Source organism: Chelonoidis abingdonii, chromosome 10, assembly GCF_003597395.2.
Source record: "Chelonoidis abingdonii isolate Lonesome George chromosome 10, CheloAbing_2.0, whole genome shotgun sequence".
NCBI lineage: Eukaryota > Metazoa > Chordata > Testudines > Testudinidae > Chelonoidis > Chelonoidis abingdonii.
In genome coordinates this window covers 73,206,636-73,224,586 of record NC_133778.1, presented here as the reverse complement: position 1 = coordinate 73,224,586, position 17,951 = coordinate 73,206,636, and the positions used below count along the sequence as shown (strand labels likewise).

Below are 17,951 nucleotides of genomic sequence, written 5' to 3'. Positions count from 1 at the left end.
TTTGAGGTGGTTTCTGCCTGTTTTGGAAGTGACCCCTTTCTGCCCTACACGTACCACTGAAATGTGTTCAGGCCTAGATAAAAGCACATAACCATATAGTGTGGTGAAGAACGTGAAAATGCTTACCAACACCTGCAGTTCCATTCTGCAGGCTTTTGTTGGGGGTAACACCAGTTTGTTGGAGGTATTTGGAGCAGTTCCATAGGATTTGTACAGTTGCATATGGTTGAAAAGCAGGCAGAAAGATGAGGAACCCACTTTCAGATTTGGGTCTAGGCTTAAGGAAGACTTAAGGGTCCAAAGTTATTTTCCCTGGTTTCTGGTCCTTATTTCTCATGCTTATTCCCGTGCTGGCTGGGTACGGGCAGGAGGGTGATCAGGCAAGTTTGTTTGACTGAATCCAATGTAATTGTATAAAACACAGTTTGCCTTAATTATCATCTCCCTGCCCCGAAACAATAGACTGTACTGATGTGAGCTAAAAATGCATTTTAAGACTCCCTGTAGCAGCTTCATCTTTTTAAAAGTTGCTGTAGTTTTTGAAATCTCTTCAGTTCATAACTTCTTAATGACAAAGTCTTAAAACACCAGCTAATACACACCTCACTGGGACGTTTATTGTAGGATCTCAGTCTGTTTATATTAGTTTTGAAAATGGGTGAGTTCTAGAGCAGAACAGTGAATATGACTCTTCTGTGTGGACCAACAAAGATGTGTTTACACATTTCTTTTCTTCTTCATCTAACAGGCCAAAGATAACCAGACTGGACTTCAAGAAGAACAAATTAACACTAGTTGTTGTTGAAGACGATGAGCAGGTAGTTAAAATTTGCTGTTAGCTCTTTTAGCTGATGTGTAACTAAGATTCATGGTCTCTAGTTAGTTACTCCTGCTCTCATTTCACACTTCAGTTTGCAGGAGTAACAGGGCAGCATTGGAGTGTTTTTAGTTGTAACTTCTTGGGGACGGTGAGTTTACATGTAAAAGAAATTTAGCAGTGTGTCTGATTTGCTTTGTATTCTCAGCTTTTAAAAGAGCAATGTCTTGTTTAACTAGTATGGGCCAGAGAATTTGGAAAGAGCAAGTGTACTTTGGTGTGTTGTGTAAGAAAGCTAATAAAGGTAGGTAGTGTAAATGCCATGCAGTTGGAACTCATTCCTTAAACGGATGCCAGAAATGCCCCCAGAAGGAGAAATTGCTCTGAGTTGAGCAGATTATAAGAAAGCAAGGATTGGTAACACATGGAGGTGGATCTGATTTGGAACAAGAACCAGGAATTCAGCGACAGAGATAATTATCTTTATGTTGTAATATTCCCATCAGTCCACAAATTGTTCTGACCTTGGCCTCCTAGGGTATGTTCACAGAAGGATAAAAAATCCACGGCTGGCCTGGGTCAGCTGACTCGGGCTTACAGGGCTAAAAATCGCTGTGTACACATTCAGGCTTAGGCCCGAGCTCTGGGATCTTGTGAGGATGGAGGGTCCTAGAGCTCAGGCTCCAACCTGAGCCCAAATGTCTATATAGTGATTTTTAGCCCTGCAGGCCAAGCCCCATGAGCCCAAGTCATGACCTAGACTAGGTGCAGCCATGCTGTGGGTCTCTTATCCCTGTGTAACATTCTTCATCTATCTTACATACAGATCAGTTTATTGTAGGATCTCTTTTGAGTGCAAAGTTGCTAACTTACATTTTAATGAACAATTTCAATGTCACTGCCTCACAACCACATACTCTAATCTGTATATGTTTTGGGCAGGCCAGGTTGGACAGTGACCCTTTTAAGATTTCTCATGTATAGTGAATTCATTGTTTAGTTACAGTGCTATTTGCTAACTTGTCAAAAGCAAATTTTAGCTAATATTGGTGATTCCCTGATAAGTTGCTCCTATCCCAGAGGTGTCCTGGCACTAACAAGTATATTTAATCATTAATTTATTACATGAAAAAGAAATGGCCAAATCCAGTGTTTTCTAGAGCTAAAAATACTGAATATTCTCTCTAGCAATTGCACTTGTATTTGGAGTATTTCATCCATCTATTCTCAGGCAGAGATGAAGTGGGGGAGATTTTTCACCACAGATGAATATAAATTTTATTGAGCATTCATTAAATTGTGGGGAACTCTGACTCATTCGAGGCTGTTTGAATTCATGGTGTGTTTTGTGTGCTTTAAGGGGAAGGAGCAGGAGCACACTTTTGTGTTTAGGCTGGATCACCCCAAAGCCTGCAAACACTTGTGGAAGTGTGCAGTGGAACATCATGCTTTCTTCCGCCTCAGGGGACCTGTCCAAAAAGGCTCAAGCCGATCAAGCTTCATTCGGCTGGGATCACGGTTCAGATACAGGTCAGAGTCATTTCTCATTCACTGGGTCTCTTCTCTCCCCATTTCCAGTCCCTTGGGTAATGCACAAGTGAGGAAACTGGTATCCAGTTTCCATAGTGTACAGAAGATTGAATATCACAAACTGCATTTAGATAAAATATTTAAATTAGGCTGTTAAACTGGCCAAAATATTGCACAATCTATAATAAACAACCCTTTCCAGATTTGCTAACTGAACTTAGGCTTTTTCTGATCTGTGTAGTAAAATGTAGTAAGGGCAGTTTCCCAAAGTCAACAGGTTGTCCTGTTCCTTACATACAGTATATTATACCTGTGCTCTGTAAACTACCCTGTCTTCCATTTACTTCCAGGTACAGTTCAAGTGGTTGGTTTTGATTCATGAAGCCTTGAGATTTTGGTTCTGGTTGAGAGTCCACTTTGTGTCCCTTGTGGTGCATTTAACTGACACATTGTAGACTTGCACATTTGATGGTAGAGCAAGGCTTTTGACTCTGGAATTCATATTATTTGTGTTGCAGCAGTGCCCAGAAAGCCCAATTGAGATCTGGGCCTGGCTGTTTCAGACACTGCGTAAGCATATAACGAGCATATTGTCCCAAAGAGCATATTATACATGGTCTTTTACCTATGGGGTGGATTTGCTAGGGGAGGCAGGTTTAGTTTCCTCTGTCTGGGATTTTTTTTAAGTTTTCTTTATTGGGCCCTGGGTCAATTAAGCTGTTATCATTTTGCTTTATTGATCATGTGAAGTCTGTTTGCATACGCATTGTGATAAGTGTGATGTGTTAATTGAAAAATATAATAAACATAGATGTTGTCACCATTTGTAAAGGGTCTGAGGGTCACTTTAAGACATTGTCAAATAGGTAATTTACTTGCCCACCTCTGGAAAGCGTAATCTGCAGTTTGGGCAGAACCCCTAGAAAATGTAATAGGGCTATTAAGGAAGTGAATGTAGGGCATGTTGAAAATGGCTTGTCACCTCTGGAGAACAAAGTGACTTACATTTACCGAGCAGGTGAAGTACAAGCAGCGACAATGCAAACTCACCACGTGTTACCTTGCTGGAGCATACAGGTGGTTCAGCTGCTCACCAGTCCTTGTCTCTCTGCTGAGCAAAGGAGCTGGAGATGGAGGCTCTGTATCACAAGCCCATGAGTCCTCAGGTTCCTCTTTAAGTAAGAAGACCAGTCTTGAGAAAACAACATAGGATTGGGAGTCAGAGCATCAAAGTTCTAATTTCTTGCTCTATTATAGTCTTCATATATGACACCGGCTGAGTCTCTTGGGCTCTGATTTTTCCAAAATGAGCACACAGTTACCGTGATTGCGTGTTTAAAATACAAAGTGTGTATCTTGAAGAATCTAACCTTCAAGGAATTATTGCTTAAGTTTCCCCTTCTGCAAATGGGGATAATACCTCCCTCAGCAGTGGATGAGACTAAAATGTTGGCAAAGTTCTTGAGTCCTTCTGATGAAAGGCACCATAAAAGTGTAAAGTTGTTTATGTCCCTGCAAGTTGGGATTGCTGAGACATAAAGCAAACACCTACAAGTAAGCCAGACAAGGTATTTTGTCCCAGTTATACCTATATTCTGCCTTTGTAAACAAGTGCTTTGTCCCATCATTGTGTACCTTAACTTGCACTTTTAGTGGGAAAACAGAGTACCAGACAACCAAGACCAACAAAGCTAGAAGATCAGCATCCTTTGAAAGGAGGCCCAGCAAGCGATATTCAAGGAGAACACTACAAATGAAAGGTAAAGTATGACCACACGTTGTGGGTAGCACGGGCCACAATGAGAGTGACAGAGTAACATCTTATGCTGATTCTAGGCAGGAGTTCTTGTGTGGACGTTTCTCCTCATCTTGGAGATCCTTCTTTCCTTTGAGTCATTGCTCTTGGGGCATATTTGCGACACAGTGTGCTTAACAAACTGGATGATTTCAAGTTATCTTTGACGTTTTGTGAGGTTACCTAACAGCTAAGTCATGTGTGACTACTGTGAGATGTTTATATAGAAAAATAATTGGTCTAATAAGGAAAGAATTAACCAATATATGAACATGATCCCTCACTGAATCCCTTTGCGGTCTGACTGTACTTTCTGTATCAGCTAAAATTCCCCATCCTTGCAAGACCCTGAACAACTCTTTCCCTGCTTGCATCTCAGCCATTGTCCCACCTTGTGATCTACATCCTGCCAGATTTTCTTGGCTTGATATTCCCTTTGTCTCCTTCTCTCACTCTTGCTTTTGCCTGGAATGACCTTCATGTCTGCTTTCAGATCCCTTCATAAATCCTAATCTCCAGTTTAAAAATGTGTTCATCACGCTTCGTACGTATTTGTTTTGCAGCTCCTTATCTGTCGTTACTCTAGTCTTTTCCTGTGTATCTTTAATTTAGGCTGTAAGCTCTTTGGGGAAGAGATCTTATTTTTAAGTGTCATGAATATTTGTGGTGCTATATAAATACTAACTAACAGAATGAATGCAAATTAAATTTGTAATCAATCTTGTCTGGAATGTTTTGCAGCAAATGTTGCTAAACTTGAAGAAACAAGGTAGGAGACATTTTGCTACTTAATTTCCTTTCTGTTCAGTCTGTATTTAGTCTTATATGTATATGGAGGCAGGTTATAGGATTAGTTCAACTCTAAAGGAGCACTGTTCATTTAGCTTTTAAGACCAGAATGGACCATTTGATAATCTAGCCTGACCTCCTGAATAACAGAGGCCACAGTGAAAGTTGCTTTTTCAGTTTGAGTAGGTCCTTCCTATTTTTCAGTGGAGAGCTACTGGGTTTAGGTGATACTGTCTCATTGAAGGATATTGCCAAGCATGCATCCTAGCAGGCAAAAATACCTTTGAATTCTGGGGTAGTGGGTTTATGACTAACTCCAGTCCACACTTGCTTTCAAGTGTTGGTGAGGAGGATAGCAGGATTTTCCCATTGCGCCCTATGAGAGAGTCAAGCAGGCAGGAATAAGAGGATTTCATCTTGCTGACGTCTCTCTACTACAATGATGTGATTGAAATACAAAGCTTGTGGAATTCAGGAGTGGGGAGAAATACTGTGGAACTAGACACTTCCACTAAAATTATTCTCTTCATTTTTACACTTGTGCCTTGACCTGTAATAATAATCAGTAGGGAGAGTGCCCAACCTTTTTGGGAGTGAGGCTGTAATTTTCTTCTGCATTTGTACAGCACCTAGCCCAGTGGAGCCCTAGTCAATGTCTGAGACTCCTAAGGACTACTGCATACAAATAATGAGAGGTTCTTCAGTTCCCAATTCACTTTCTACACCTTAGAAATGAACTCATTTAATTATTTCACATTCCTCCTCTTCATTCTTGAAAGAGGTCTTCCAGGATTGTATTATCATTGTAGTAGTAATATGCATCTCTAAAGCTCATACCACTGTAGTATCTATGCTTTTTTCGCATAAATGTTCACATCCACAAGGAACAGCGCTCCCTTTTTCAGCCCTCAGATTCTGGTAACTTGTAGAGTCATATTCCAAATGCAGTTGGGGCAACCCCCGCAATGCCTACCCAAAGGAGTTGTGAAATCTACACCAAAGGTGGTAAGCCTTGGACTCAGCTGGTTCTCACCTCTCTCCCTTGCATCTCCAAGACCTAGCATAGAAGGCCGTCCCACTGAGGGCCTGTATGTTGCTCTCTGTCAGCCAGAAAGAGTCACAAGGAAAGCCAAGGTGTAGGCGTTGTTCACGATGGCTTCTCACCTTTGTTCAGTTTCCAGAGACTTCAATCCCTCTCCCAACCCTTGGTTGAAGGACCCATCTTTCTCAGCTTGTAAGAGCTCTACTCCATTTTGTCTGTCTAGTTATCAATGCCAAAGATGGCTTCTGTCTGCTTATATCTACTTTGTTTCAAGAGGCAGGACGACTTTATGCTGTTTTTCCTTTCCTGTGGACTTTCCACCTCCCTGTATGTAAGTAGGGTTTCCACTTTTTTGATTCCACCATGCTGAATTTACGTAGGCGATAGGTGAATAGCTGCCTTCCCTCCTGTCTGGGAGGGAACCTGTATGGCCAGACAGTAAAGCATAATCTCATTAAGTATCTCTATTTCCTTATATTATAATAATACATACATTTCACAATAATATTAATTACCAGTGTGTAATTGGATTCCAGAGAAGACCTCACTCTATACACTTTTATAATACTGTAATATTGTATACGATCAGTTGAGGTTCAGTGCGCCCCCCACCCCAAGTTTGTACACCAATAATTCTTTCAAATGGATTTCTCTGAGGGTTTTGCTCAAAGTAAAGTTTAGTCAAGCTGTGAGGAAGCTGACATGGAGTCTAGTGGTGAAGGAAGCGCCATACTCAGAACCAAATACTCATTTCTTTATCTAAAGGAGACCTGTTTACCAGCTCCCTCTGATTATGCCCAGTTTAAATACTCTTTAGTCATAATTCCAGCATGCAGCCGTAATTCTTAATACAAACTGTGTACATACATTATGCAAGACTGTAAATGATCAGTGAGTTGTTAGTTTTCGGATGATACCTCACAAGGCATGTTTTGTACAAAGATCAGTACACTAGTGTGTAGAGTGTGAATACTGGGGTTCTTAAGGTCACACGTGTATAAATACAAGGTAACCCACTCAAACACCCGAGTGTACTTGCACTTCACTGCCCATGGTACATAGGCCTGGATGTTTGCCAGTGTGAGGCTGGCAGGTCATTCTTCTCCCACAGTGCCTCCTGTATAATGACATTCCATAGGGGCTTCATCTGTTTCTAGAGCCAAAATTGTATTCCTTTCAAGGCTGACTAGATTATTATAACAAGCTATTGGCTCTTCCTCCGTGACTCAGGGGGGAATTAGGTTTGTTTAGCTCATTGAATTTAATGTTTCAGAGTAGCTGCAATGGCCTCGTTTTTCTTTGATTTGTTTCTTCCTGTTCCTGGACATTCTCTTTAGTTGGTTTTCATTTAGTAACTCCCTGTGAATCCAGCTCATTGGGTGGCGCTAGCAGTGGGGACTGGGTGGTAGAGCAGAGAAGAGAAACCAAGGTGAATGTTGTCAATTCCCTGGCCTGTCTAATTGCCACCCATTAACTGGTGCCAAAGAAAGCAGATTGAAAATCCCCTGTTGAAGTATTACATAAAATCATCAGTATGTTGTTTTGTTGTGGGCTGTTTTTTGTTCTCCGCCATTCAGTAATCACTGATGCTGAGGGATATTTGATCTGGCAATTTGTGTGGGTAGAGGCAGATGAAATTTAAAAGCAGTAAAAGTGCAAATGCATGCTGTGGCAGGGAAGCTAAAAGAAAACAGGGTGGAAATACGACTGGGAGAATGGAAAGAGTGTTTAAGGTGAATTTGTGTTGGAGAAAGGATAGGCAGTGTTTTGAGTAAACTGTAGGTTACAGAAGGGAGAAAGATTTTGTTGAAGTGAGACTTGAATGGTATGAAGGATGAGCCCTACACCAATGGTTCTCAACCAGCGGTACATGTACCCTGGGGGATATGCAGATGTCTTCCAGGGGGCACGTCAGCTTATCTAGATCAGTTGTTTCTCAACCTGGGAGTTGCTGGATGGGCTTTGGGGGGGAGGTCACAAGTGCAGGGCTGGCATTAGGGGGTAGCAAGTAGGGCAGCTGCCGGGGGCCCCATGAAGCTAAGTTACATGCTTGAGTCCCAAGGAGTGTGGCTCGGGCTTCACACTCCTGAAAGGAGTACAGTACTCAGGAAAGGTTGAGAACCACAACCCTACACAGATAGGCCACTGCTAGTGAGAGAGTGAGATCACTTCTCTCTTCAGGATACTCAGAGTAATAGCAACAGAGGACCAGATTGGAGGAAGTGAGTGGGTAGATATGAAGTCACGGAAAGCGGGTTAAGTGTAGCCATACTTCAAAACTGAAGTGACAAAGAAGCTGATAGATTCCACAGAAGAAAGTTGCTTTTACTCTGTCTTCATAGGTGGAGGATTGTAGTAGTATTTGGTTAAGGGGCTGAGCCTCTGGGTTCTGTCCCTTAGTATGGTTCTGGGCAGGTCTCTTCACTATTCTGTGCATCATTTGTCCCCATATGTAAAATGAGGTTAATACTGACCTACCTCCCAGTGATGCTGGGTGTTCGAAAGCTTAATTAAAGTCTGTAAAGTGCTTTGAAATCCTCTGATGGGGTGGTAGATGTGTAGCTTATTTATTACTGCTAATAATTGCTCTTCACATTTTGTTCATATGCCATTTTACTTGCGTCTCATGTTCAAACCAGCCTGGGTGCAGGAAGAGGAACCCAATACAATTTCCCCGCCTCCTTGTGCTGAAGGCTTTAGTTTCCCTGATACTCATCTTGGTGTTGTGTCATGTCATGTGCACATTCACCCCCAGAGCAATCAGTGCTGTTTCTGAAACTGCACACTCAAGCATCACTAATTAAAATGCATCATGAAAGATGCATGTTGTTCCTTTCTTTTGTATTAACTCATCGGTGAGGAATGTGTTGATTGTACAAGCATTCCTCAGTATTTTTTTAAAGGTGCAGTATTCTGTGCTTGTAATGCCACTCTGCACTTCCCCTTCAGTGCAGAGAGCCTGGTAAAGAACAGCCAGAGTGCAGCTTGTATGATCTTGGTTGGTTTTATACCTAAAAGCTATTCGAGTAAAAGGACTTCAGAAATATTGAAACCAGTTTACCTAGCAGGTTGACTGACAGGATGGTTACTCTATGCAAATGATACCAACTGTCCCAGGCCAGAAGCAACTGGGGCATTAATTGAATTAATAGAATCTGGTTGAAACTCTTTTTTAAATGAGAGATTGGAAAAGAAGCTTTTTTTAGACCAAGTCTTATCATTTTTGGTTAAGATCCGCAATGGCATTACTATGTGTGGTGGTGGAGTTTTTCTCTTCCATGTCTTTCTGCCCTATGCCCAGCACGTAAGGAAGTCTCTCTGAGACTGAACCCTGAATTCCTTCTGCATCCCCTCCCCTAAACCCTTTATTACAGCTGCCATCCATCTAGTGAAGAAGGCAGGAGGGGAACACATTTGGATTTCCACTTCTAAATGGATTGGAATAAGTGTTACCATCTCCCAGGATATTTCTTTTTCTTATAGCCCCAGCTCTTGGAGTCATGTGAATACACTTGAATCTCAGCTTTCATTTAAATATAAAAAGCTCTATCCCTTATAATTGTGGAGAAGACCTTAAAAATGTGAAATGTGTGCACTCTACAGACTCAGATATTCGAAGACAAATAAAAAGAATCCCAAATGAATATTTTTAACTCATGAATTTTTTGGTGGCCTGACTCATTATTTTTGAGTATCTGACTAGGGCTAGCAGTACTCTGGGCTTCTGAGGAGAGTAGCCTCGTAATATACGGTGTGAACGGTTGCTTTAGAACCTTCCTTCTGAGTAATTTCATGAGATTTCAGATAATAGCATTTATGTAATCTCAGCCATTTTTGTCCAAAGTTAATTATACAATGAGCGTAAAACAGTAATGAATAGGGAAGGAACTTTGGCCATCAGTCTCATAAAATCTGGCTCGGTATATGCAAAAAGTGTTAAAGGCATGCCTTAGTGTTGTCCTCAGTGTTGTCCTTGCCTCAAAAGAAATTTCATATCCATAATCCATCTGGACATCATGCAGTGGGAAGGGAAAAAGTGAGACAAGATATAGTGAAACTCCAGCCTTAACAAATTGGGAGTCTGCTAGCCTTGTTCTCATTGGAATGAGGTTGCTGACCACAAGCGTAAGGTTTTTAACTTCATTTGGATAGTTATTTTTAGATGGGGATAGAAAGACCTCTGGTAAATTGGCATTCAGCTTGAAATCTATCTGTTTTTGGTCCCCCACAAAATTTATAAACACATATCTTGATCCCTGAAAGATTATGATATAAATTTTTCTTGCTTTTCAGCATTCCGAACAATGTCTTACATCAGAATGATGGATCACAACAAGTAAGGCAACCTCTTAAGTCATTCATTTCTGAGACTGTTCCCCTAAACACTAAAGCTTCATTGGTCTTCACAGGTTTCAGGAGTTGGGGCCTTATGCTAACCTTTTTAAATGCAGTGGCTTCCTTTGACTCTGACTGTCGATTCTAGAGTTATACATTAAACTAGACTTTTATTTCAGCTACTAAGTGACAAGTGGGATCACTGGTTAACTTGGCATGGAGGATTTTAGCTAACTAGCTGGAGAGGGAGATTCCCCACCCCCTCCAACATGTAAACATATTAGCTAAACAATTTATGCATCATTTATGTGATCTTTGAGTATTATAATAACCCACAAAATTGTACTAATGCTCTGTGTGTTAAACCGCACACATAGGAGAAGGGCAGAGCCTGCTGACAGTCTTTCTTCCATCTCTTACTAGTGCTCTGGGCTACTGCTCTGGTATTTTTTAAAGGGACATACTACTTCTACATTAAGGATAAATTACTGGCAAAAACCAAATTTTTTTTTTTGTGTTTTTAATAAAAGTTTTGATGCATTCATCCCCTCAGCATCTGTGCATGGTAGGTGCTTTGTGTCACTGAAAACAACTATTACCAAAACATAACCACCTCCCTCCAGAGTTGTTAGAATGATACACCAGAGGGGTCAGGTTACAGAGGCATGGACTCTTCGATGAGAATGCCCCGCCACCCATTCTGGAGTATGTCAAATAAAGGGGCGGACAGTAAGTGCAACAGAGCAGATGACCACAGATATATCACCCCCCTAGTGGTGTCCTTCCAGGCCATTAAACATATAATCCCTTCAGCCTCATCTGGAAGCAAATGGATGTGCTGGTGCTCTGTATTCATAACCACTTACTCTACTTGAAAGGTGAGCTGCTTTATTCAGCACCAGTTGATGCTTCCGGATGCTATTCAGGGGTAGATGAATTGCAGTAATCTAGCTTTTAGGTTACAAAATTGTAGATCACTGTTGCAGAGCTAGTCACAGAGGAGAACAGGCTGCATCCAGGTTAAACCATGAATGAAAAAGGGCGCTGCAGCTGTTACCTGCAAATCCAAGAGCAGCACTGTATGCAGTATGACCCTGGTACTGTTACCAGCACCTGAAAAGTGGGACATTCATCTCCAATGGGGGGCTGCGTATCTATGGGAGAAATCTTGTCAAGACTCATGTTTGGGCAGGAGGAGGAGTTGTGTTTTTCCATGTGTCATTGTCATGCAGTAAAGTGGTTAAGATGATTTGCTTGTTTCTGTTTTGTTTCCCAAGAGCTGGAATGCAAAGCCGACCCTGCCTGTCATAATGACAGTTCCATCTGACCCAGTCTTAGTGGAAATAGAAAACTTTCCTAGGAGCCCTGGAGCCAGCCAGCAAGACACAAAATGGTGCGTTCTCCAGACCCTTGCTAGTTTTTCTCTGATTGAAAAGGAAAGGTGATTTGCTTATGTACAGTCCAAATGCCTTTCTTTTTGTAGTTCATCTGCTGTTAAACTACTTGTATTGCCTTTTTGAGGAGAATAAATTGAGTCAGGTTAGTGGTGATAAAGCTGAATCAGTGGTTTGAGACCAGGCTGGGGAGTGCTGCAGAGGCAACCTGCTCAACTTCTGAGGGAATCTTTGCTGCTATTCCTATGGAGGAATCTGCTGTAGCATTTTCCAGCTCTGGGGGGAGTTGTTCCACGCTCTACAGCCAACATAGTCTCTGTACCCCAGTGCCTGGAGGCATGCAGCCCAGGAGCAGATTTGTCCTGTTAGATCCTGGGCAAAACGTGCGAATCATAGATCAAGTTCTTTCTGGATGTCTCCCAGAAATCTTTTGCAATGGGTAAACTGATTCTACAGTGCAAAGAGAGGAGGAGTTTGTTTGGGGAAACTGAAATGGTTGAAGGATAAGAGCTTGATTTCATTTAATTAAAATGTCTGCTCTTGGTACTCCAGCATTTGGGTGAGATTGAGGGAGTAGCTCTTATCCTTTTAACTCATTGTATGCTGTAGCATGGGTTGTGACTTCAAACGGGGATGCAATAAATTCAGAAGTGGAGCTCTGATTTGTTAGGCTTTGAGGAGCAGCTGTGATGGGGATGCAGTGGATTTAAAGCTCTTATCCTAAGCGATTTCAATCGTCAAAAGAAAAGGTCCTCCATTTGGCTAGAATCTGATTCTCTTTTGCTTGTATGTCTCTTAAAGACAAAACTATGTAAATATGGTTAATACCTGACAGTAATGGTGTAAAGAAATGCATTATACAAATCTAACTAATTACATATTAAGTTTTTTTTTAAATATACTCGATCTTGGATTTAAAGAGGGAGAGTAATTCTGCTCTGCATCTGCTGCATTGTAATTCTGCTGCAAAACATTTGATGAAATGGTGCTTTCTCTTTTTCCTTTGCCCTTGATTTGCCTAGTATCTGAAATCTCTGGGTTGTCTGTGGTGATCTCGTTGATCGGTCAATTCCTTCCCTGTTGGTGGTGGTGGGTGAAAGGTGGTTGTATCTTTATTCTTTCAGCCTTCTCAGTATGATTTTGTTTTGTATTTACTCAGTCTAACTGCAAGGTGCTTGCTAGAATCTGGTAACGTGTTTGTTCGGAACATTTGACTCCAGCTCCAAACAGCTCTACATAGGTGTTTTATGGTGGTAGCAATACGGTTATGCAGCAGTCATAAGGTTTCTGTTCTACATTAAAGTTCCATTACTTCTGTCCAGAAGCTGAGAGAACTTACAGGCTCATCTATGGCAGTTTTGATCCCAGTGTGCCTGGGTTAGGATTAAGAGCTTTAACCTGTGCTGCTGACAGACCTTGTCAGGAAATCTAGGCTTCTTTGCTAGATTCAGCTGCAGAAGGAAGTTTGTCTGTAGAAGAGGGTGGCTGAATATAAAATTATCTGTGTTACCTAATGTAACATACCCCAGAAAACAACCATTCTTACTTGACATAGTTTTAATATGTTCACTCAGAAGGAAATAAAACTTTCTCTGTGTATGTGTAAAAAAAAAAAAAAAAAAAAAAAAAATTGTAGTAACTCATGAAGCCAGTTTTATTTCTGGTAACGTGGTTTTAACATGGTTTGCTAGCAGCTGTTCTGGCTGCTGTGGTAAGGGATAAATCTAGCCTTAAAATGAGGAAATAAAGAACAGTTTGGAGCTGTGTTGTCAACTATGTGTGCTGCATTCAAGTTTCACAGGCTGGAAATGGGGTTAGGCGGACGCATTGCCGGAACATATGTGTCTATTTGAAGGGCTGTGACTTACATGCCTTGATATCTTAGTGTCTTGTTGCAGCTAATGGGTTTTTCCTAAACTGCCCTCTGCCTTTAATTGACCTATTTCCGCATGAATTGGCTTTGGCTTCTGTCACAGAAAAACAGTCCTCCTTTTTGAAAGATAATGTCCATGGATAGCTGAAAACACTGAAATATTTCAGGTTATTTTTTTATAGCACTGGTTGTGGTGAAGGGATTAGAGTTAAGGATCTAACCTGTCAATTTCTGGGTATTGTTCTGTGCTGGCTACATTACAGCCCTTCCTTTAATTTAAAACTGGAATGCTGCAGGTGTCGTCAAAAATAAGCCAGATCATAAGAGAGATTTTCAGTCTTTTTGTTCTCTGATTTTGAAATCCTCTGCTCCATTGTTTAAATTCCTCGGTACAGAAGAAGTTTCTGCAACATTTTGGCCATACAAATCAAAATGTAACGATCAAACAAAGTGAGGTATTAGCTGCAAAACTGGAGGTCCCCAAACACAAACAGCATCTTTCTAGTTTTGTGCTGGACTAAAAGAGTTGCTTCTGGGATAAAATAGGGGAGGACGCAATAGCAGGTTAGCAAGTCTATTTCTGTCTCAGGAAACATGCAGAGGTCTTACTGCCTCCTACTGTGAGCAGCTTTTAATTTGGTTTCTTAAATTATGAAAATTAGAGAATAATTTACAAACAAACCATTTGATGGCTGTTTTAACTTTTGGACCTCATATGCCATTTCTTCACAATATGCATTGCAAAGAACAAAATTCTGAGCACCTATGGGTGAAGGTCATGCAAATCTTCTCTCCTTTCTATAGGAGGACTGTCTAATCATTTACCCCTGTTGTGAATCCTGCATGTCTTTTCTGTTTCCCTGGTTAATGTGATCTTTTAGCTAATGTCCTGCCTGCTCAGTTGTATTGGTGTGCTTAAAAGTATTAAACTGAACTTACTGGGGCATGAGAATTGATGAAATAGGAACACTTTGTAGCTGTATCTGATGATCCACTGACTTGTTTATGGTTAAACTAAATGACTGACTCTAAAATGAACCTATTTAAAGGAGGATATTTTGGGAATTTGATCTCTTGAATAGCTGAGAGAGAGAGCTTGGTTTTTTGTGAGCATGTCTTGCAGAAGTGTACTTCAGGCTCACACAAACCATTCTAATGCAGGATTCCGAGTCGGATAGAGAAAAGGCTGGAACGGTCGCTACATGTCGGTTCATTTTTTTCCATCTTGAGGCTTCTTATAAGAAAACGCTTAAAAATTCTAAAATCAAGTTATGCAGGTGTCTGTTTCAGTGGAGCAAGTTAATTATCCCAAGGCCTTATTGGTTCCCACATAAGAATTACTTGGCACTTGCATAAATATATTAATGTCAGGACAGTGCTTTATACGTGAATCTTACGGTATCCTGTTAGTCTTCCTAACCCCCTGAGGACTTTATTCCCAGTGTGGAATGCATTTGCACTGGTTATGTATAGTCACTTTTGTATTACTATGTTTGGCCTTTTCCTAAAATAATCCACCTCCAGTCATATTCTCATATTCAAGGTAATCAAGTACAGCTATGATCGGGTTCTTCAGTAATGTCTAGTTCTTTAGTGAATTCTGCTAATGAAATGTGAGAGATGTGCTGTAGTGATCCCTTCTCTGACTGTAATGCTTGTTTTTATGATGTCCTCTTTCCTCCTTTTCCCCTCTTTTCATTTGCCTTGAGAACCTGCCTTCTTTGGTAGCTTTGAACCTTGCTGTTGCATGTAGTTGCTTGTTTCCACTGTGCATTGAGACATGTCATTCAAATCCTTTAATGCTGCTAAACATGTAAAGCACTCTGTCAAGGAGGTGTATTCCTTCATGTCTTTGCCTGTTTTCTCATCTGTGAAATGGGGATAACACTTAGCTTTGTAAAGTGCTTTGGAATCTATAGATGAAAAGCACATTGTAAGTTACAAGTGTTACGTACATGAGATACCTTAATTTTCCATTTTGAAACTTTTGCAGAACTACATATACAGTCTGGCAGCAGCAATGAAGGGGTTAATTTGACATTACAGCTATTCTATTCTGTGTATATCCTTGCACACTTCCTTTATTAGCTGTTTGACATTCGGCAATTTAGTTCTTCCTTATTACTCTTTTTTTCACATCATTCTTCCTTCCTTTCCTCTCACCTCCTACTGTCTTCCACCCCCTTCCCTTTCCATTGCTAATTACTAACTGTGCCCCCTCCCAATCCCCAATGATCCAGGCCCTTTGATGCTGCTGACTGCCGTCAACGTGGTGGAAGTGTATGGAACGCATGGGTCCCGTCCTCGACCCAGTCTGCGGATAGACACTACACTGATTTTGTCCATGAGCGCAATGTGAAGAATGCAGGAATTCATAGTGATGCCATTGGTTATGCTGTCCAAACTACCGTGACTGATCTATGAGACATTGGCCTTTTTGGAGCTTGAGGCTGTTCTGTAACACAGTCTGAAATGTTACCTTTTCTGAGTTGTCTCTAAGATAAGGACAATGGACACAGAGCTGATTAGGAAAACTCAGACTTTATGCCAAGGCTCCTGCATATGGTGCTGTTGTATTGAATCTTTTAAAGAAAAAATAGCATATACACTACTAGTCTGTTACCCCAGGTATTCTTGTACTGAAAAGAGTGTGTATCTTTTTAATTGTGTTAAGATTTTTCTTAACAATTAAAGGATTTTAGCTGGTTGTAACTCTGAGGACCGCTGCAGGAATTTGCATCTGTAACAAAGTTGGGTATTGCACCTGTGGTATTAAGTGTGATTTCAGGAACTGAACTAAATCAGAGGACCATCATTATGTATAACTGCCCTTCCTTTTGCACCATAATTGTTTGTTTTAAAAAGCATGTTTCTTGGAAATTAAATGAAATTATTTTTATTTTATTTTATTTAAAAAAAAGAAACACAAATCAGAGCCCCGGAAAGGTACAGAGTTGAACTGGGGGATGGGGGGACAGGGAGAGTATATTTTTGAAGGATGTCTTAACTGCTTATATAGGAAAACCATGTTTCTTCCCCGGTTTTCACTGTAGGGAAGGTTTTAAGACTTTTTTCTATTAGTGGAACAGCTCAGTCCATATCTATGTGTACACTTAAGAACAGCTCAGTTCCTAATACACTGAACCATAGGGTTGATCCTATTCCTGTTGTCAGTGTCCTCCTGGCAACACTCCACCCCAGTTTGAATAAATACTATTACTGCTATTCCAGAAAACAGTTTGCCATGAGTTTTTTTAGCTCTGTAGTATTTTGGTTATTGTTACTAAAATAACTGGTATGAAGCAATAGTTGGGAAAATGGTCTAACTCTGGGAAAATACCATTTTAGTCTCTGTAATTGTCAGGGTAAGTTTACCTCATAAATGGAAACATTTTGAACAGTCTGAAGTAAGAGATGTGCACATATGTGAGGGAGAGAGAGTGAGAGAAGGATCTTAGGCTTGGTCTATGCACAGACTTACGTTGGTATAACCGAGTCACTCAGATGTGTGAAAAATCCACAGCCCTGAGAGATGCAATTGTACCGATTGAATCCTGATGTAGACAGCAATGTGTCAACAGGAGTGCTGCTCCTGTCAACAGAGCTACTGCCTCTTGGGGAAGTGGAGTTCCTATGCCGATGGGAGAAGCTCTCCTGGTGGTGTAGGTTATGTCCTTATTACACGCTGCAGCACTGTATATATAAACTTGCTCCTCATTTATAGTTGTCAATACAATGTTCTATCATGTTAGATCACAGATTTTCTTTCCTTTTTTGGCCATTGTCTCTACCCAGAGGTCTGCTACATGGTCCTTCTCACCTGATTTAGGAATGGGATCTGTGGGCTCTGAATGTCATGCCATACATGGGCTAAGGGGAGTTTGCCAAACTACAAGGTCTATAGATGCCTCTTTGTTCTCCATTCTGCCAAAAGAGGACATTTCCCCCTTAAAAATTGCAATGGACCTTCTGTTGTTTGTGGTCTTGCAATTAGGAAATACACTTCTTAAAAAGTCACTTACTGACATCTGAACCAATAACCCAGTTCACTGGCTTAGGGAGAATCTTGAGCTTGCTCTAACTTTGTTGGTTTTATAGCCAGATGATGCTGCAGTTTGGAGTCTCAGAATTCACACTAGACCAGGAGTGGGCAAACTTTTTGGCCTGAGGGGCGCATTGGGCTTTATAAATTGTATGGAGGGCTGGTTAGGGGAGGGGGTCGTGGCCCGGTCCCCACCTCCTATTTGCCCCCCTCCCCGGGACATCTGCCTTGTCCAATCCCCCTGTTCCCTGATGGCCCCTCTGGGACCCCTGCCCCATCCACACACCCCCACTCCCTGTCTCCTGACTGCCCCCGGAAACACCCCCCTTCTTCC

General features: G+C 41.2%; 1 protein-coding gene across 6 annotated transcripts in view; it reads left to right on the top strand.

Moving 5' to 3' along the window:
* Window positions 1-17,951, top strand: part of EPB41L5 (erythrocyte membrane protein band 4.1 like 5) — a 90,762-nt gene that overhangs the window by 33,431 nt on the left and 39,380 nt on the right. For 5 of the 6 annotated variants that reach the window (XM_075070309.1, XM_075070311.1, XM_075070308.1 and 2 more), the window contains exons 11-16: window positions 749-818; window positions 2,178-2,347; window positions 4,001-4,107; window positions 4,884-4,911; window positions 10,267-10,309; window positions 11,586-11,701. In XM_075070309.1, the coding sequence (XP_074926410.1) occupies window positions 749-818; window positions 2,178-2,347; window positions 4,001-4,107; window positions 4,884-4,911; window positions 10,267-10,309; window positions 11,586-11,701 (534 nt within the window). Of the gene's footprint in view, window positions 1-748; window positions 819-2,177; window positions 2,348-4,000; window positions 4,108-4,883; window positions 4,912-10,266; window positions 10,310-11,585; window positions 11,702-15,815; window positions 16,483-17,951 lie in introns of those variants that run through there. The other variant, XM_032795836.2, reaches the window with a different exon arrangement.